Source organism: Salarias fasciatus, chromosome 15, assembly GCF_902148845.1.
Source record: "Salarias fasciatus chromosome 15, fSalaFa1.1, whole genome shotgun sequence".
Lineage (NCBI taxonomy): Eukaryota > Metazoa > Chordata > Actinopteri > Blenniiformes > Blenniidae > Salarias > Salarias fasciatus.
The window spans coordinates 13,121,531-13,141,890 of NC_043759.1; the positions used below are offsets into that span (position 1 = coordinate 13,121,531).

Below are 20,360 nucleotides of genomic sequence, written 5' to 3' on the forward strand. Positions count from 1 at the left end.
GACGTTCCCTGTGTCCGTACTGAACTGGGAAAGCCAGCTTTTAGTTTCTCTGCCCCCTCTGCTTGGAACACTCTCCAAATATAAACGAAAATGTCTGAATTGGTTTCTTTGAAAAAAATTCTAATTTTTTAAGCAACAAAAAGTGAATTTCCACCAATAAATGTTTGCATTTTAAAAGTCTTTCATAGCAAACGAGTGCTCTTTAAAATCTTACAATTGTTCTTTGTCTACAAAACCTGTTTTCATCTTTAAACATTGTCATGTTGTATGCTGTTAGATTAAGGTTAACTAAACAAATAAATAAAATAAACTGTAATTACTCCCTAAGCTTCATTCCATTACTCTCTAGGTTGATATGTGTGATAAGCTCTTGAATTTTCTGGACTTTGACAGCATTACTTAAGCAGCACTAGTAGAGGTGGCCATGTTGCTTGCTATTGTCACATGAATGCTGCAAGATGGCTCTCAGAGTTCCCAGCACCGTGAAAGCACAGTTTTTATAAAAAATCTACAAACAGGAAGAACCGGTAAACACCTCCCAGAAAAGAGCAGAATGACCGTTTTGCTGTGATGAAATCTTGCAAATCATCTTACTGCCGTACTCCATGCTAATAAAGCATGCAAATGATGGTGATCTCATCATGACTGCTTTGTCATATGCCATTATTGATCATATGAAAATTCTTAAAAAAAAAAAGAAATAGCATTCAAGTGACATCAATTCCAGTTTAATGTGCAATAGAAAAGTAATCAACTGAAATTGCAAAAAGTTATAACCTTTTCTTAATTAATTTACCATTTTCCCAGAAAAAGAAATAGCTTCCAATTTTCTATAAACGTGCAAACGTGAACTTTTCATCTGTTGGCCAGAGGTCTGTAACCCATCTCCCCCTCCAGCTGCTCTGCAGTGAGGGAGCCCAGCAGAGGCTGACAGTCTGGGTTGAACACGGAGTAGGCGCTCATCTCTCCGGGCTGGCGTGGTGCCGGGCTGCGGAGGCCTTCGTAGAGCCAGTAGAAGAGGGAGAGCACGAAGAAGGCCAGGCCGAACTCCAGCTCCACGAACAGGCCCAGGAGAACCAGCCACAGCAGCACTTTGAGCAAGATCACGTTTGAGACGACGTACTGCCTGGAGGCCAGCCACTGTCCCAGAGCGCTGTCCAGCATCCAGTCTCTGCGGGGCTGAACAGGAGACACAGCAGGAAACAATCCAAGGACATTAATGAACAGTGAGTGACCCAGAACAGTGATTTCCAGACATTCAACAACAAATGACATACCTTTTTCCTCATTTCTTTGAGTCTACTTTCACTTATTCCCTTTGTTTCATTTTCAAACTGATTGATTATTTTTTGAACTGTTCAACTTCAATCTAAATTATATTTCTTGTCTGTTAAATAGTTTTAATTTTAGTTTACACTTTGAGCTTCGTGGCAGCTGTGGCTCCATTGGTAGAGTAGTCGTCTCACTATTGGGAGGTTGTTGGTTGAATTCTCCAGTCCCCCTGTCCATATGTCCTTTATCAAGACACTAAACCTTGAACTGCTCCCAGTAGATTAATTCAGCACCTTGCATGGCACATGCCTTCACTGGTGTGTGTGCATGGATGAATGCGATTATGCAGTGTAAAGTGCTTTGGGCTCTGCTGCTGCAGTGTAAAAAGCGCTATGCCAGTGTAGTCCATTTGCTTTGATTAACTGAAGTATTTGCTTTTGAACTGCATTGTGTGTCTCAAAGGTACAATATCAAATAGTTAATTTATCACTGACTATGTTGTTGGTGTAACATTTTATGTGTGATATATACAGTACAGCAGATTGTACATAAACTGTGCAGTAGTGGGTTCCATGTTGGTGCTGCGAGATCTTTTGAAGACTTCACATGCTTAATATCAGCTGTAACAGGATCATGTTTATGGATTCGCAAAGAACATTCAGCTTAATTTTACTAACTATAACCACAAATTACTTTTTAAAACCTTTGATCATCTTTGATCTACTTGACATGTTATGCTTCTCTTTAGTTTTCCCTTTTCCTTGAGTCCTTCCTGGCTGACTAAAGGTGCTAAAAAATTACTTATGAATAAAAGAGGTCTTCTCCATGGTTATAAACACAGGGTTATAAATTACTGCTTTTCTCTTTGCTGCTTGTCATTCACCACTGCCCCCTACAGCATTAATAACCATATTACACACTGTCAGACTGTACAGATACAATCAGGAACCAAATACCGTTCACGCCTTATCAAGTAACATTTAACAGGTTGTTCACCTCTTCATTCACTTTGCTGAAATGACTTTATTACCTGGCTTTGAGAGCTGTGTGCTGGATTGTTTTCTGTCCTCTCTGGTTGTTGACAGCCAGCTGTTTCAGACTGGGCTTCGGATTCTGCTGCAGTCTGTTCCTCAGAGCGTGGAAAGTCAGACTTTTGACTTCTTTTATCGACACTTTCAGCAGTCTGTTCTTCAGACTGCGATCTTTCGCTCATTTTGTCGGCATTTTGAGCCAGTCTTCTGGCTCTGAACTCCGCCAGTCTCTTTTCCATCGATACTCCACCAGCGTCGATAACAAAAAGAAAAAAAAACTCGGGCTTCTTATTCAACAACCTCTAAATGTCCCCGCTTCTCTTCTAGTAGGAATTTTGAAGAAACAACGCTGTCCTTCTCTAACTTTAACTTCTTCGAGTGAATGCTGCATCGTTGCTATCAGTTTAGCTTTACGTCAGCGCATACCGGAAAACGGAAGGGATTGTCGCAAAACGCAGAAGTTTTTACGACATTTCCTCTCTGCTTGCAGCTCAGTTGTTTTCATCACCGGTGAGTTTCCAAACCTCTTTTTCTTAATGTTTAGCCACTAATTCCTCTCTGGTGATGTACAGTTTAGTCTATGATATGATTTATAACCGTCTAATAACCTTTATTTCCCTAATATTACGTGTGGAGCTGATGTGAAACGACAATGAGGTTTAGCTCCTCATCACACACACCTCGCCTGCTGTGTGTTTACGTGTCTGATAATTTATTTCTCTGGTTTCATTACATCTACTGTCATCTGGAATAGACTTCATTTTTTAACTGCTTTCATCACGTATACAAATAAATATAAATCCAGCATATTGTTTTTGCACCAAGCCGAAAGCTTTACCATAGAATCACTGTATTTTCCATTCTATTCTAGAATATAATGGAGAATACTTTGCTTCCACATTGAACTTATTTCACAAAATTGCTTCACACAATAGAAAACAATGCATAGAAGTTCCAATATATAGAAAGACAGAAAAAAGAATATAAATTAATAAGTGAATAATATGTACAAGGATTTCCTGTGGCACTCTGCAGTATACTGGGTGGTATGAGTCTGTTGCTGAAGGTGCTCCTGCTGCTGACCAGGACATCCTGGAGGGGATGAGAGACATAGTTCAGGTTGGACTGGATCCTCCTCTGAGACAGAGTCCATCTCCACCCCCATCCTGTCACTGGACTGCCACCCTCAGCCTGCTGCCCCAGCATGCAACAGCATAGAGAACAGCCCTCCTCCACACACTGGTAGAGCCCCCTCAGCACAGTGTGGCAGATGTTGAAGAACCTCAGCTGCCTCAAAAATGAAAAAAAAAAAACCAAAAAAAAAAAACTGGTTTATTGTCAGTGCATACCCCTCGATTTTTGTGGTATTTGTACTCTATGACTTCAAGTGTCTCTCAGTTTTCTTCAGCATTACACTTGATTTGCATCAGTCCACTTTATTAGTTATATGCATTAATTCAATTGCTGTGACCAACCTTGACTGTTTTGTGTTGTTTATTCTGCAGTAATGGCCTCGGCTCCAGCACAGCAGCCCACTCTGACTGTTGAACAGACCAGAGGTGAGAGGAACTGCTTCACATCCCTTTACTGCATTTTTTTAGTCACCCATAGGTGACCCATATTGTAGCTGAATGAAAGTAGAATTTGTGCAGCGTTCACATGTTTAAGACTGACTTGGTTCTGTCATCAGACGTGCAGCTTATTTAGTTTTGGAGCCGATTTAGTTATGATTTGATGCAGCAGGTATTATCACCATGCACTGTCAATAAAATAATCAGAATATTCTCTTCCCAAGCAGGTAAAATGCTTCATTAGTTTAGCTTGTTTAGACCATGTTCACAGCATCTGTTTCTTAGTTTGTACTTAAAGAGTCACGACAGTTGATTTAGTTTTTAAAGTTCCCAAGTTTATGTAAATTTTTAAACCTTAAGACATCACATATTTAATTTTTCATGTACTTGAAACCAACCAAAAGAACTAACTACTAGTCTTTCTATCCTGATGGCTGACATTTCTGTAATCCATCTCAGAAAACATGGAGCTGTGGGAGCTTTCCGTTCCCTCAGAATGAGTCTCTTAGCGATTATCATTTTTAGTCATCCTTGCACAGGTTTTGTCATTTTTTACACAGGTTCTAAAAATACTTTTCAAAACTATTTTCTCATGTCTTCTGTGATCACCAGTGTGTCGCAATTATTTTAGAAGAAACAAGGAAGTAAGTTACCCACATATGGTCCCTTATGTGAAGTAAGGTTAAAGGGACCTAATTTGCATTTTCATGATCTGAGATGTGGGTAATTCACCTGAAATTAAAAAAAAAAAAGGGATGCTGTGTAAAATGTATTCAAGTAGTTGTGCTTGTCTTCCCAGTGGTTTTGAGCGAGGTGATTCAGGCCTTCTCAGTCCCAGAGAATGCCGCCCGGATGGACGAAGCCCGAGAGAGTGCCTGTAATGACATGGGGAAGATGCTGCAGCTGGTGCTGCCGGTGGCCACCCAGATACAGCAGGAAGTGATCAAAGCCTACGGATTCAACAATGAAGGAGAGGGTGAGGTGTCCATTCTTTTATTTAAATAAACAAAACAAACAAAAATTTCAGGACAGGGCTTCATGCGATTCTGACTGTGCTTTGCTTTCAGGCGTCCTTAAATTTGCCCGACTGGTGAAGATGTATGAAACCCAGGACCCTGAAATTGCCGCCATGTCTGCCAAACTGAAGTCCCTCCTGCTGCCGCCGCTGTCAACGCCGCCTATAGGAGGCGCCATTCCAGCCTCATAGGAACCGTTTCTGCTCAGTGATGATCTGCAAGCCTGTATTTAATTTTCTGGATCTGACCTACTCATCCTTTTAATACATTTCCAAGATCCACTTTTTGTGCGTTTAAAACACAAATCCCTTATATGGTCCAACAAAGTTTTTTTTTTTCTCTCCATGTGTCATTTAATGCATTTGTTTGTTTTTGTATTTATTATACTTTAACCATATTCCAATGTTGCTGAATTCCTTTGATGCCATTTTGTACCATTTTTTTTTTTATAACGTCAAATGTATTTTTTGTCATATTAAAATAAAACTTTTCTTGGAATTGGTGTGGTAACATAACAGGCGATAAACTTAATTTCATTATTCATACTTTATTATTGCGGTAAGTTTTACATACAATAAACATTAAAAAACAAAAAAACAGATTATACACATACACACTCCTCACAGGAAATGTTACTTAGCATCTGGCGAGTTTATAGTTAAAACATTTCTATTCCAATATATAAAATATGGGTATACCCCTGGTCATGCTGACATAATAGAACATAAGAAAAATAAATTATCAAGATAAATACACTTTAAATGACCCATGTTCTGTAACCAACTGCTAAAATCGTTTTACAATATTTAAAGTGCTCATTCACTTTTTTAAAGGCAAACTGTGCAGAACCAGCACACCCAGCATCCACTGAGGTGACGGCAACATGGAAGTACTTCAATTTAGTGTCCTGTGCATATCGACCTGCAACAATCACTGCTGTGTATGGAGGAAAATAAGTCTTCCGATAACGAAACCGTTAGGTTTCTTCCGTCCTGTCATCAGCCAGCAGCTGTTTCTGGATGTAAAAGTCAACCAAAGTCAACCGAAGTCTTAATACTGAAAAACAAGCGTTAAATCCAGGTTGAAGAGGTCGTTTTGAGAACACTATTTGGTGGACGGATTTTCAGTCCTTCACGTCTCAAAGTGACGGAAAATACTTTCAACGTATCCCAGCACCCTCTGCCAGTCCGGCCCGTCCGCTTTCAGCATCTCCTCCACAGACTGTCGCATGGGAAAAAAAAAGATTACTGCATGATTCCTGGCAAACTAACCCATGAACTGGCATATCACTGGTTAAGAAAGGATGTGCTCTCACCAGTGTGGCTGTGATCCCCACACTCTGCCCCGTCTTAAATGCAAGATCCAAGTTTTCCTTCTGTAAAAAAACAACTGCAGCTATTAAATCAACATTAAAGCACATTTAGAGACGTTTCATATGGTAATGAATTAACAGCAGAATGCATTATTTAATCGAGGAAGTACAAAATGATTTATGAGTGAATAAACTTCATATAACTTTACACTTGGATGAAAGTGTCATTTTATTTTCTCTTTATTAAATTTATAATACAAGCTTATTCTTAAAGGCTCCAGGACATAAAACCAATTTATCCCACTTCTTGTGTTCAAATGTCAAAACAACAGATTTGTTTTTCTACCTTAAATGCATCCAGTCTCAGTTTTTACCTTGTCAGTTGGTTTGAGGCTGTCGAAGGGGATGTAGGTCGGTAAATAGGTGTGATAAATGGCACAGAAAGCCAAACCGTCTTCCCAGCTGCTGCTGAAGTTGGTGATCTCAATATTCTGTGAGAAAGTATTCAAAACATGTCAATTATTACAGACCAGTGCTGTTTTGGTTTATTTTTTCTTCATTTGTATAGGTTTGAACATTGACATCCACATGTGTCATTCAGAATATTAACCCTTTCCTTCTCTTACCTTGTAACCTTGGGTTCGACTTTGGCACCAGCGCAGCAGGGAGTTTCTCCTGGAGCCGCCATGACGCCTCAGCAGAGCACTGAAACCATCCTGAGGCCTGTCGAGAATCAACCACTCACTTCAAGACTTACATGGTGGGATTTGTCTACTTTGCAGAACTGATATTTGTTGGATTTTTGTCTGATTTAATTCTTTGTTTGACACATCAGTGTTGATTAAAAGCGTCATCGTCAATATGAGGTCAAGCAGCCACACACCTGATAGACTCCGAGCTCTGTTCCTCATCCTGTTTTCCTGAAACACAAAAATGCAGCATCAGTCGTCCAGCCGCAGAAAACATGACTAGAGTCCGTGGTGATGTGGTCTTAACCGCTTCACCTGTGTAAAAGTTGGACCAGCTGTCCTGCCGCTTTAAAATACGATCCATCCTTCTGTCTTTGGTCGGGTCTTCTTTCTTGCATAGAGGCAACGTTGTGCTTGCATTTTTTGAGGCAGCTCTTTGACTTGAGGAGTCGTTTGAGAGCGGAAGACGAGAGAGACTCCTGGAAGGCAAAAAGTGTAAATTCAAGATTTTCTTGACATTATTCGAGAGTAACCCTAATGTCAGCTCACCAAGATCTTTCAGACAGCATCAATATCTTTCTTGGATCTTTCGGTCCGTGTCCTTTATTTTTCTCGATTGCAGCCAGCCTGCGGAGGTACGCCTCTGCCACCCCTCTTCCTTTCAGCTGTGAGTCTCCGGATTCACTCGTCTCATCCTCAGCTGCCCCTTTGTCGCCCTCTTCACTCGAGTCCCCCTGCTCTTTGGTCTCCATCTCCTCCACATCCCCCTGGATCTCCTCCAGCTGCCTCTCCTCAGAGTCTTTCGCCCTGGAGTTGTTCCTCGGAGCGTTTTGTTCCTGCAGGCTGAGTTCAGTCAGTTTGCGACAGACGTCTTTGTGCTCGGCTCTTAGCCGCTGGAGCTCCCGGTCCGTCTCCTGCTGCTTGCTGAGGGCCTGAGCCAGCTTCTCCCCCACGACCCGGTGGCTCTCCTGGAGCGAGGCCAGGGCCTGGTCTGACTCCATACGGAGCCGGTCGGCCACAGACACCGCCACCTGCAGGTCGGACTGGAACTGATGCCACTCCAGCCTCTCTGTCTGCGGACCGAAAGCAACGCCACAAGTTCAACAACTGATACCTTAATATATACAGTACACTTGGTCAGTTACAATGTGCTACAATAAGGCAAGTTTGCCTCCCTATTTGAAATGTCTCAACAGAAATAAGGATAAAAATGGATGAAGTTAAAAAAAAAAGCTAAAGGAATATTTTAGTAAATCATGTAAAAATACATGTTTGAGCATGAAACTGCAGGTGTATGGGTGTGATGGTTAAAGGCTACAGGTGCATCTCAAAATTACATTTTCACTGAAAAGTTTGTTTTCACTGTTATTTCTATACTATATTCTGTTCAGATGCTCTATTTTTGATTTTGTCTGTAAAGCTATTTGAATTGTAGGAGGGGAACTATTTTTCCATTGAAATTGAAATTATTTTGTGACATCTTTATACAGAGCAATGAAAACCCTCTATCAAATGTCAAAATTAACTTATTTACTCATGAATCCAATAGTAATAAATTGACTTCCACCCTCTAAGAAAATCCATTTTTCTAATTGCGATGCTAGATTGTACAATCAGCACAATCAGCATGGCCACTGAACTTCATGATTTAAAACGGAGACCGAATTACCGTTTCTCAAATCAACATTAATGTTAGTCAGTAAACTAAAGCAGAATTTCTGAATTTTACCGAGTAGTCTTTTCAGTCAATCTGGAAGCATTCAGGATTTGTAAACAGAGAGAAACTCACCCTGAGCGTCTCCCTGAGTGTCTCCACCTCCTCTACCAGCTCCTCTCTCTCCGTTATCAAGCGTCGAAGCAGCTCTGACAACAAAAACAATCAGAGAAGATTAGAAAAAAGAGATAGGTAATTATAAGAACTGTATTTTTCACTATTTACAATTTGACGGTATAATTTGCATTACTACACTGACCCCTCAATAACAACAGAAGGTGGCTGTCTGCCCTGACTCACAGCAGACAGTCGTCTCTTTTTACATGACTGACAGTAAAAGTTCCCTTAAAGCTTCTTAAACAAAAAGAGGAGTAAGTGAAGATAGCGGGCTCACCCACTGCCCCTGTGGTGACGTCGGTGTTGGGGGTCAGGCCCAGTGAGGTTCTGTAGTGCTCCATCAGGCTGAGTAAGACCAAGGTCATCTCATCCCCGGCTCTCTCTGCGGCAGCCTGTGGCTCCAGCCCGCTGTCCCTCTCCTGCCAGCTCTCCTCTGGCGTCGATCCTCTGGAAAGCAGCAGCGAAGACGACGCCGGACTGCCCAGCCGGACCGCCGACTTCTCCCGCCTGGCCGGAGCCGCATCGCTGACATTATTCTCAGACGGGGGGGCGCCGTCCACGCTGATCACGGCCCACTCGGACGGACCCGCTGACAGCTTCTGCGTCCACTCTGCCGCCGGGGAGGCGGAGGAGGAGGGGGTGGCGGTGCCGGCCGGCGACGGAGTCTGAGACTTCTCCGGGGAGGCTGCAGAGGATAAGGCCATGGCTGTCAGCTCTGCCTGGGTGGGTGTGGTGGGAGGCGTGTGGAAGAAATCTAAAGGAGAACCTAACAGGGAGGGAAGGATGGAAAAGAGAAAAATGCCACTGACCTGAGAATTAAAATCATCTAGGTTAAGTTCAGAAATGTGCCGAGTGCAAAGCCCCCCTTCTCCTCTTCCTTGATGCAGATGTAAGCACTCAGTGTGCGCTCCCTTATTTACCGTCCTGGGCTGCCTGATGCAGCAGAAAACTCCCCTGCCAGTGTCTTGGCTGGCAGACACGCTGCTCTCTAATGTGGCAGGCTTCAGTAAGAGAGATGGTTTCACCTTGATCTGATATCAAGCGGCTGCTCACCTCATATCCTTCCTCAAAGAACAAATAGCACAAAAAAAATGCCCCAAAAACAATTATTCCAATTCCAATCCTGTGTTTACTGGCAGGATGGCTTGGTTTCTGTGTGTCATCTGTTGTTAAAAACTCATGTCAGAGCTCTGTGTGATTTTTCTTTCCAGTTTGGAGAGTGCAGATTTCGGCAGGCTGCAGACGTCTTAGATGGTTTCACGCTTCCCCTCCTTGCCCTTGTGCTGTGCTGCAGGATTCTGCAGACTCATCGTTTCCCCCCGCAGCAGCGAGGTGTAGTCTGCTCGGCTGCAGCAGGGGAGCTGTTCTCATCCTGGAGCACTGAGCGCGCTTCCTGCATACTGACGGCTAAAAGATGGAAATCAGAGCCCGCATCATAAACAGCTGCGAGTCTGAATCACTCTGAGCGAGGAGGCGATCGAACGTCTCGGGCTGAAGATGTGACAAGTGATTTCAGACTGAAGTGATGAAGCATGACACTTTCAGATGCCCCACAAGCCAAAATGCAAATTCAAAATTAGAATTTGTTGATTTAACACGTGCAGCTCATCGTGTCTATTTTGACGAGCAGAACATCTGAGAGCTAAATGAATAAGAGGGCAATGATTTGATAAGGTGGAAGTCAATGCATTTTCCTGAGCAGCATCATTATCTTTCTTGCCAAGGAGCTCTCATGTTCAGAGGATTTCTACATTTAGCATAAACAAACAATGCCTCAAACAGAAATCCAAACAACGCCTGGTGAGACAGGGCGCTGTTCAACTGTAAGCTAATGAGAGAATACACATTAAACACCTGTTTGTTCACATTTTGAGAAATCTAAGTTAGACCTGAATTCAGAGTAATATAACATCACTATCATGAGTTCCAAACTGAATTTCTTACAGATATACTGTCTTTGCTTATTTTCTTCATTTCACACAACAGACTGACTGAAGACCTCTGAAGAGACAAAAACCTCTTTCCTTAAGTAAAGTACAGAGGAAGGACCACCATCATGTTGGGTTTGTTTTGCTGCCACAGAGCCGGAAACAAAGAAGAAGAAAAAAACATAAGAAGTATTGAACAGATGGGTGTCTGCAGGGACTGAGTAGGAACATGATGCTGCAGGACAGAAATCTTGAACATTTATATACAGTCAAGGTTTTTTTACACAGTTTGTCATTTAAAGCTTCACTGTGGATTAATACAAACAAAATGTGATGAACACACCTGGTTAGGTTTCACATATTTGATCTGTCACAGTAGGCAGCTTTTGCTTTAATGACAGGTTTACACACACCTTGTATTCTCTCAGTTTCATAAACTACACACCTGATTGGCTTTTAATGAGCCGTGCCAAGAGGAATGTGTATAATTTCCTCCCTTCTTTACATCCTTGAGACCATCAGTAGTGGTTTGTTGAGGCGAGGCTGGGACGCAGTGACTAGCCTTTTTTTCTACTGTTCTAATTCATATTAGATCAATAAAAACTCAGATGAGTACAGACAAATGTCAATCTGTCAATTTATCAGGACAATTTGTAGAACTTTCAAAATATGCGAAACTACAAAACACCACAGTGAAGCTGATTCATGAGGACCGCCCCAGGTTTGAGTCACTGAATGAAAAGGCGAGTTCGAAGCTTTAGCTTTTCTACATATGACGACAAGCTGAAGGATAAATACATGGGAAATACTACAGTAGTGAAAAAACAGAACCATTGTGTCTTTTTCTTTCTCCAAATCCCATTAAAGACATACACTAAAAGGATGTTTCATAAAAAGAATTATTGTCTTGTGTGAAGGGTCATCAATTTTCCCATCAGCAACCGGTGAAAAACTAAAGCAGAGCCCAAACCTTTCTGATCGCAGCTGTAAATGCCTTCTATAAATCAATGTGTTGCCATACATTAAGAATTATGCTGAGAGATTCTTGAAAAGTTATCTTCATTTGGGTTTCTTTAAATAAATACTTTTATTTTAAGTTCAGTAAAAACAAACTAGTTGCTGACTGGGCGAAATGCCAGGTTGAACTGCAGGAGATGATGAATGGTGTTTAGGAAAATGGGTTTCATCGTTGTTTAGCTATTCTTACAGCTCCAAAAGCTGAATGTTCCAACAGGAAACAAACTGGGTCAAGCGAAATCCTGCCCAAACCTACAACCTGAGTGTTTTTACTGTATGTACAGTTCCTGCTTTTTCTTTTCTATCTCAAGGAGTAAAGCAGACATTATCTGATGCCTCCAGAGTGTAAATTCTTCTGCTGATCTGCTCCATTACATAATAAAAACCTCAGACGACTTCTTTTCTGAGACACTGAAATCAAAGGAGTGTGGCACTTTGTTGAAAACAGCGGTCTAAAAATAGCATGTCTGTGATGACTAGAGGAAAGATGGCAGACAAATAAACGGAGGAAAACAACCAAGAGTGTGAAGTCGGGCAAAAATCCACATAAATAAGGAGATATTAGAGTGTGTCAGAAAGAGAGTTACCTGTGGGGGCATTGCTGTCTCTGCCATTATGATTACCCATGATCCAGCAGGGTTGGGCTTTATGAGACTATTCCAGCTGTCCCTCACTGTGTCCTCTATCCTGTGCAGCCTTGTTCTGTACAGAAAAGGGAGTGAATGCATATTTTCATTAGTGTGACTCACCGCTGCTCCTCTGACCAGCAAAACCAGACCAGTCTGACATTGTCCAAAAAAAGACCAAAAAACATCAGGCCATAAAACCTCTTATCATCAAAAACATAAAAAAAACCCCCTGCAGTTTCTGAATTTTATTGTAAAATTAACCTAGGTTAAATACTTACAACACAATAGGACATATACAGGAGCTGCCAACAAGGGTCACATACTTGTCTGACAACTTCCTAGCAGTACTATCAGGTCATGTCATGAGTAACACGTGGCCATTTCCTGACTGTGAAGCAATCAATAATCTGTCAGATTAAGCCTGTCCTGCTGAACACTGGATGTTAATATCCGGAGGATATGTCTGCATACATATATGATGTGTAAAAACAAACAGTATTTCCAAAAATATATATGCTGATTGTTCTGATTCACCCATCTGGAAGTCGAATCAATCATTAACTGAGCAAATTGAATGATTTGAATGATCACCTTCAAGATGAACATGCATGTGTAAAACATCATTTTAGAGATTGAGTGGGTTTTTGTCTTTCCTCCCCCTCCACGTAAACAATTAGAAAGAGACACAGAGCATTAAGCCTCCAGGTTCATTCATCCTACCTGCTCCCCCGGCCAGCTGGACGTCTTCCAGCCGGGACGAACCGGGCTGTCCGCCGCTTTCTCCTCCGCGCGTCCCGACAGCGTTTTTTCTCCGCTGCGTCTCCCTCCTCCAAAAAAAAAAAAAAAAGAAAAATCACGTGCAGACCCGGTCCGACTCACAGACGCTCATTTTCTGTCACGTTATAGCCTCAACACACCGCCACCGGGGAACGACTCGTGCGTAATTAGTAATAATATTCAACTCCGCTGCTTCGCCTTTAAATCCAATGCGTCAAAAAAAAAAAAAAAAAAAAAAAAAAAAAAAGCGGAGAAGGAGGCAGAAACAAAAGTGGCTGCGCGTGCTGGAGGGACGGCGTGAAGGTTGATCATGGCTTCATCTGGAGGTTTGTTAAGGGAGGCAGGGTGAATATCTTGTGGTATGCGGGGTGAAATGCGTCGGCTGCCGCCGCGGACACACCGGGCGCAGGGATGCAGTCACACCGGCTGCTGCTTCATTAGCTTTTGTTCCAGGCAGGTGTGGCGGCGCGCAGGTAACAGGTTGGACCTGGACCAAGCCTGCAGGTGCATCACACACACTCACTGGGCCTGTCACACATCACCGAGGCTAGGAGCCCAAAAAAATAACAGCAGTAATGATCACACACTCAGGGGGGGAGGAAGTGATTTATTATTTCTAATTTGAGATTTAATCTGACACAGTGGATGACTGATGACCAGGACTCCATCCAGAGGATCTTTAGAGGGCGAATGCTATTGGAACCAGAGGAATGAGCTGTTAATGAAATCTGTATAGCTTCAGGGTGAATTTATTGACTCAGATTGTGTCTTTGGTACAAAATAAATACATTGGTGATGAGAGTGTGTTCTTCATTGACCTTTTTCAGTTTCACACTATGTCAAAACTCTGTTTATTTATTTTTTTTTGTGTGCAATCCATGAGTTTTACCACAGATTTACACAAATCACCAGTCCATCATATGCCAGCACAGCGAGACAGAGAACCATTCACACAAACACTCATACTGAGCCCACAGCGTTCTCACTTTGAAGCAAGAGCCCCCCTTTGCCCCCCACCTACCCCCTCCTCCCTCCTACTGCTTTAAGCAGTTCAGAATTAGAGGTTGCTTGAGCCCATCCCAGGTGACCGAAGGTGAAGACAGGTTCACCAGTCCATCCAAGGACAATTGTCCAAATTCATTTAACTCGTGATTAACACCAACTAACCAGAGTGTCCATTGAAAACCACAGTCTGGATCTGAACTCATGTCATGACATTCTTAGGCAAACATGCTGACCACTAAAGGACCACGTGCTGCCTGCTTCATAACAAACAACTGCAGCAGACACACGCTTTTTAAAATGAAACGTTTGTATGTTTTCTATAAGCCATTGTAAAAGAGTAGAACGCTTGAGAAGTAAAATAAACTAAAATGTTGGTTAAATGTGAGTTAAAATTAACTTAAAATTTAGGAAATAAAATCAAATACATTTGAGCATTCAGTTTTCAGCATTCATAGATTGTTAGTTTATGTAAACACAAAAACATCCAGGCATCAAAATCACAAGATTATGAATTAAAAACTGTTCAAAGCACTTTGATACTAAAGCTTTGAAAAAATACTCTAAGTGAAGATCAAGCCACATTAATCTGATGACTTCTTCAATTTCCACTCACTGTGAATCTAAATACCACGTTGGACGTGACACCTTGGCCACATCATGGTTACTGAGCCATTCAACAGATTAAAGGTCCAGACAGACTCTGCAAGACGAGAAAGTATCTCCCCTGGAAGAGAGAACAAATGTTCTCACAGCTTGTTCTCAACACATTAACTGAGAAGCACTGGTCTTTCTCCAGTATTGTGTCAACAATAATGTCAGAAATCTGAACAACAGGGACGTGGTTAATGTGAGCATGTCACATTCTTTCACTCCTTTCTCTTTCCTCCCAGGATTTCTGCACTTGATTTTTTCATGAAGCATGAAGGATCCTGGCCAGAAGTGACACATATCTCTGTTCCTGTGAAGTCAGTGTCCACCCACAGTGATTTAAGACATGAACACTGTGTGGCATTGCCTGTCAGTAACCATACAACACGACTTTTTGTTCCCTTTTTTTTTGGGTGAAGAACATAAAGAAATACCCACAAAGTGAAATTGAGTTTATAAGTCTAATATTTCATTCAAATATCTTTTTTTTTATAATGACAATGACAACTTTACACTATAACTGATATCACTTGGGAAGATCATATGAAAATTCTATTTTTATATTATTTCTTCTTCCTCTTGATTTTTTTTAAAATAAAAAACTGAAAAGTATAAGTGTCTCATCTCATTTTAAACCCATATGTCCTGTGTAGGCCTCAGAATTATCATTACAGAACATATGTGAAAAAAAACAGCAACATAAAGACCAAGGAACACACCAGACAGGTCAGGGATAAGGCTGTGGAAATTTAAAGAAGTTATTAAAGAATAGTAAAACCTCAGCTTTGAACAGCTCACAGCTCGCCGAGCAATCTATCATAGGAAAATAAAAAGTGTATGGCGCAACTGCAAACTGACCAAGACCGGCCGAGCAAGGAGGGAATCGATCGGAGAATCAGTCGAGAGGCTCGTGGTGACTCTCCACAGCTCAGGTGGGGCAATCTGTCCACACAACAACTGTCACTAATGCAATCCACAAATCATTCCTTTATGGAAGAGCAGCGACAAGAATGTCATTGTTGAAATAAAACCAGTAGAACTCGTGTTTCAACATTTCCACAAGTCATTTTGGGGAAAGGTGGAGGAAGGTCCTCTGGTCAGATGAGACCAAAAGGGAGTTTACTGGACAAAATGCAAAAAAAAAAAAAAATAATAATAATGTGGGGCAGAAAAACCATCACTGCACATCACCCTGAATGCATCATTCCCAATATATGATGGTGGCAGCATAATGCTGTAGGAATACTTTTCTTCATGAGGGACAGGGAGGCTTCTTGGAGTTGATGGAACGATGGATGAAGCCATATGAGGAAAACCTTTTAAAGTCTGCAGGCAACTCCAGACCAGGGCGGATGTTCACATTCCAGCAGGACAAGAACCCTAAACATAAAGACACAGCGCCAATGACAAGGTTTAGATCATATATTTATGCATTAGTATAGACGAGTCAACATTACATACCTTACCCATATGGAAGTAAAAAAAGTATAATTTTCCTTTCAGTTCACAATTATGCAGCATGTTGAGTTGTTCTATTAAATCAAATCTCAATTTACAAGTTAATTTACATTTGTGGTGAAAATGTGACAAATTGTGGAAGGCTTCAGCAGGTCATTTGAAAAAAAAAAAAACCCTGAAAGGTTTGCCACAATGCATTTTAAAGATGGCCGCTGCAAAGACCCAAACATTCTGGAAACCTTCAGCACTCCTTCGTTTTCACATGAACCCCGTCTGGTAAATGGTGAATGTGCTACACTTATATAGCGCTTTTAAACATCTTGAGCAGAGCCCAAAGCGCTTTACACTGTAATTCACATTCACCCATTCACACATACATTCATACACCAGTGTCTGTGTGTGAGTATGAATCTGTATCTGCACGTTTTGAGACACCAGTAATCTACAATCCCTACTGCATGATAAAGTATGGTAGAGGCAGCATCGTGTCTTGGGGATGCCTTCCATCTTGAAGATGGAATAGAAATTAATTCCCAAGTTGCACATTTTCAGGGTGTTCATCTGCCAACTGGGAGTTGGATCATGAAGTGGGACAATGACTTCTATTATTGTTGTAAATTTGAAAAAAAGAGCAAAGACAAACATTTGGAAAACACCAAAATAGCAGAGAATGAGCAGTCTGGCATGCTTTCCACTAAGAAAAAGAAAAAAAAAGTCAAATTCTGATTATTTTTAATGAAAACAGAACATGCACCATGTTGCAAAGCAAATGTAATTTAAAAGTGTAGATCAGCTGGTAACTTTTTTTTTTTTTTTTTTTAAGAACTGGGGGAGAGCAAAGACAGAGATGAAAAAGTTTTATTAGATAGCATGCATCAAGGACTGGACAGTACAACAACATATCAATGACTTGAAACATCCAGTCCAAACTCAAAATCAACAGTTTATCTGAGATTCAATCCAAAGAAGAGAAGAAATAAACATTTGAGCAAACAGAGAGAGAGAACACATTTTAGTGACCATTTATGAAACATCTGAAGAATCAAGGACTTTGTGAGGAGCTCAATGTTAACTAAGCAATTAACAGACGCGCACTCATTTCAAAAAGACAAAATTACTTTTTTTGTGCATTTTGCATAACAGGACATTAATTCCCACTTTTAATTTCATCACAGTATCACCGTGGCAACAACACTGCTGGAGGAGATATCAGGTGAAAAACTGAAAAACAGAACAAAAAAAAATCCCAAACTGAATTATCATGTGTAGAACAGAAAAATATTGGAAGAATAAACCCTGTGTGTGTTGCTAAGAAACGAATGAAGATCAGATGTGGTTGTTGCTGAGCAATAATACAGGATCCCAAAAAATAAGCATATTTTATACAAGGAAATGTATCATTTCAGTGTGTTTACCTCAAATTCAAACATTTAGCCTCTTTTTAAATATCAACAAAGCTGCGTCTTTCAAAGGAGCTATTATTACATAACACACAGAGTTTGAAAGCTTCAGCACCATGGACAGCTACACACTGACCGTCGTCTCTGGCGACCTCCAGTGTCCAGAACACAGTAATGAGAAACAGAAGAGAGCAACCACTGGATCAAATTATCAAATATTTAAAATTAAAAACAACTACAAAGAATTTTTTTCATTACAAAAACTGATGGGATGTTTATTTTTTTCAACCATTCAAGATAACTGCTTGATATCAAACAACTGATGCAATGCAAGTAAAATTGCATTTGTTGTAAAGCAATAGAAGAACAAACCCTGGAAATTTTGGAGCATCATCTAAATGTTTTGTTACATTTTTTTTGAACAGTGCTGAAGTAGCTAAAAAAAACCCCGATGTACTCTTATGAAACTAAACCGTACTTGCAAAGTCTTGACATTATTGGACTGAAGAAGCAGTAAGTTTTAGAAAGTGTAACTTGAGAAAAGATCTGAGACAAGTTTATATCTGCTGGTATCTGCAGCATGAACTAGAGTTATGAGAGGCAGACAGTTTCCAGCCTCTGGCTTTTCAAACTCTACACCCACAAGATTTCTCAGTGACCTCGACTCCTCACTGTTCCTGAGCAATACATCCAGTTATGCACCAAGCCCACTCACTTCATTAACATAAAACTGTCTTGAGGCTTATCCAACTGAACAAACATTTGCTCTGCATAACTTAACTTAACGGGGACCAAAAAATGGAGAAATTGATGAACCACAAGGTGGCAAAAAGGAAAAAAAAATGAAAGGGAGAAAGGAATATTTAGGTGTATTTTGAAATGGTGCACAAATCTACTCCATTGAATTCCAGATTCAAGGCCTGTCTGTGTGGAGTTGACAATTTATCTAGGTACCTAGATAGACCCCACCCCGCTTTCCTCATGAAGCTCAGACACATGCAGGTTAGATTATTTAGTGACTCTGAAATATTCTTTATGTGTGAATATGTGCCCCTCTCTCTGCGCAGTGATTGTCAGTCGATATCCAGGGTGTACCCTACCTGTCAGCTGGGATTGACTCCAGCTCACCGCAGCCAGAACTTGAATGAAGGGGCATTGAAGATGGATGATTGTACGGATGTGATGCCTTCTGGATGCCCATACTGAACAGTTTTTAAAGGTAATTTATGCTGAGTATGTCCTTTTCCTGTGCATTGCTATAACAATCACCTTTGTGGGGTGTCCAGTTACACAGCAGTCTACCTTCATTTGCCTGTGATGAAGCACTTGACTTGACTTCAGTGGTATTTCTACAGAAGTTTGAAGGTCAGTAGGCAGTGTATAAAAAGTTACTTAAGGAAGATTTTAAAAAAAATAGCATTGTTTTATATTTATCTGTCTAATTACTCTCATTTAAAGCCTTTAATTATACCAGATTATTATCATTCAGAGGTGTGGGTGGCTGGAGAGAAATCCCAGCTGACATCAGGAAAAAGGCCGTTGAGAAGAGGTCACGATAACGCAACATCATGATCACTGATGCACATATTTACACCTGCTGGCCATTTCCAAGTAACCAGTCAGCCTTGCTGAACATGGATTGAATTGCAGATGAAAGCTGAAATACAAGCAAAAAACAAACAAACAATAAAACAAACTACAACTTTAGCAGGTAGAACATGCAAACACGTCAAAGAAAAGACATCATGCCTGGAATCTAACCAGATGTGTGTGTTTTTTTAAGAAAACTCCAGTTTCATCACAATGATAACCTTTGCGAGGGAAAAAAAAAGGCAAATTCCTGTGAATTATTTCTAGAAAAAATTATAATTGTTATAATATCTTTCAAAATTTCACAATATCCGTCACAATTATGTGTGTTTCAATCTAAACAACTGCTCATGTTTATCAGCGTGGCGCACATCGAGAGGTCGTTCTAACTTTTTCCGTTTTTTTTTTTTTCCCCCTTCTTTTGCGTCGAGAAGTTGCGCGTGGAGTTGCGCGCGTCTTGCAGTTGCAGCCCCGCGGTACAGGCGCACACTTTGGGAAAAAATGGCGTCTGATATGGACTGCCTTCAGAGGAGCGGCGGCGCCTTCTCTGACCACAACGTCGGCGCATAACAAGTCCTCACATCTCCACAGAATGAAGTCTGCCGCCGCGTCGCGACCCGCGTCGGAGCGGACGGCGCGCACGAGCCGCCGCCTCCACCGCCATGGGAAAGTACAGCCGCTCCGCCGCCGCAGATGTTTGTAACGGACGACACCATGAGCGTTTTCACGGATGCCAGGGGACATGATCGCCTCTCCTTTATCTATGTGCCGTTCACTATCGAAGAAGAAGAAGTGACCTTCTGCGAGTCGGAAGATGTCAGCTCTGAAGAAGGTAGGGCTGGAGAAGATGGGGAAAAAGGTGGAGGGATGTTTTTTCTTCTTTTCTTTTTTTTTTTTTTTTAGTGCATGAGCAGAAGCTGCAGCCTCTGTTGTTGTTGAGGATGGTCTCAGGTGAAAAATCCACGAGGTGCGATGGAGGTTGAGATTTGTCACCGTCTGAGGGCCGGGGCGCACCTGGCCGCGCGCGTCGCAGAACCTACCTGAAGTTCTGCAGATGCCTATATCTATTAATCAGTCAGTCAATCAATCAATCAATCAATCAATCAATCAGAAAGATGCATGGTTGTGTATTAGACTTGTGATAAGAGAAAGTGTGCATGTGCAGGTAGGTGTGTATCCATTGAGA

The 20,360-nt window shown here is 41.4% G+C and overlaps 5 protein-coding genes across 7 annotated transcripts in view; 2 read left to right on the forward strand and 3 right to left on the reverse strand.

The window, feature by feature from the left end:
* Positions 1–706: 706 nt before the first annotated feature.
* saysd1 (SAYSVFN motif domain containing 1) lies at positions 707–2,706 on the reverse strand. The gene is made up of 2 exons (XM_030109741.1): positions 2,303–2,706; positions 707–1,179 (listed from the first exon to the last, which is right to left on the reverse strand). Exons 1-2 carry the CDS (start codon positions 2,540–2,542, stop codon positions 856–858), a joined length of 564 nt encoding a protein of 187 aa, XP_029965601.1. The 5' UTR covers positions 2,543–2,706; the 3' UTR covers positions 707–855.
* Positions 2,676–5,340, forward strand: grcc10 (gene rich cluster, C10 gene). Its single transcript, XM_030109742.1, has 4 exons — positions 2,676–2,813; positions 3,809–3,862; positions 4,674–4,850; positions 4,942–5,340. The coding sequence occupies exons 2-4, from the start codon at positions 3,811–3,813 to the stop codon at positions 5,079–5,081; spliced, it is 369 nt and encodes a 122-aa protein (XP_029965602.1). The 5' UTR covers positions 2,676–2,813; positions 3,809–3,810; the 3' UTR covers positions 5,082–5,340.
* A 363-nt stretch (positions 5,341–5,703) lies between these two features.
* On the reverse strand, positions 5,704–7,646 carry LOC115401485 (smoothelin-like protein 1). The gene is made up of 7 exons (XM_030109740.1): positions 7,441–7,646; positions 7,207–7,370; positions 7,086–7,122; positions 6,829–6,925; positions 6,577–6,693; positions 6,206–6,265; positions 5,704–6,111 (listed from the first exon to the last, which is right to left on the reverse strand). Exons 1-7 carry the CDS (start codon positions 7,641–7,643, stop codon positions 6,022–6,024), a joined length of 768 nt encoding a protein of 255 aa, XP_029965600.1. The 5' UTR covers positions 7,644–7,646; the 3' UTR covers positions 5,704–6,021.
* Positions 7,647–7,683: 37 nt separating this feature from the next.
* Positions 7,684–13,114, reverse strand: LOC115402302 (uncharacterized). Its single transcript, XM_030110815.1, has 6 exons — positions 13,017–13,114; positions 12,255–12,369; positions 9,000–9,488; positions 8,681–8,754; positions 7,732–7,964; positions 7,684–7,690 (listed from the first exon to the last, which is right to left on the reverse strand). Exons 2-6 carry the CDS (start codon positions 12,292–12,294, stop codon positions 7,684–7,686), a joined length of 843 nt encoding a protein of 280 aa, XP_029966675.1. The 5' UTR covers positions 12,295–12,369; positions 13,017–13,114.
* Positions 13,115–19,832: 6,718 nt separating this feature from the next.
* Positions 19,833–20,360, forward strand: part of LOC115401484 (disks large-associated protein 2-like) — an 87,965-nt gene continuing 87,437 nt past the window's right edge. For all 3 annotated transcript variants that reach the window (XM_030109736.1, XM_030109737.1, XM_030109738.1), the window contains exon 1: positions 19,833–20,006. In XM_030109736.1, the coding sequence (XP_029965596.1) occupies positions 19,868–20,006 (139 nt within the window). In that variant the 5' untranslated portion in view covers positions 19,833–19,867. The remainder of the gene's footprint in view (positions 20,007–20,360) is intronic.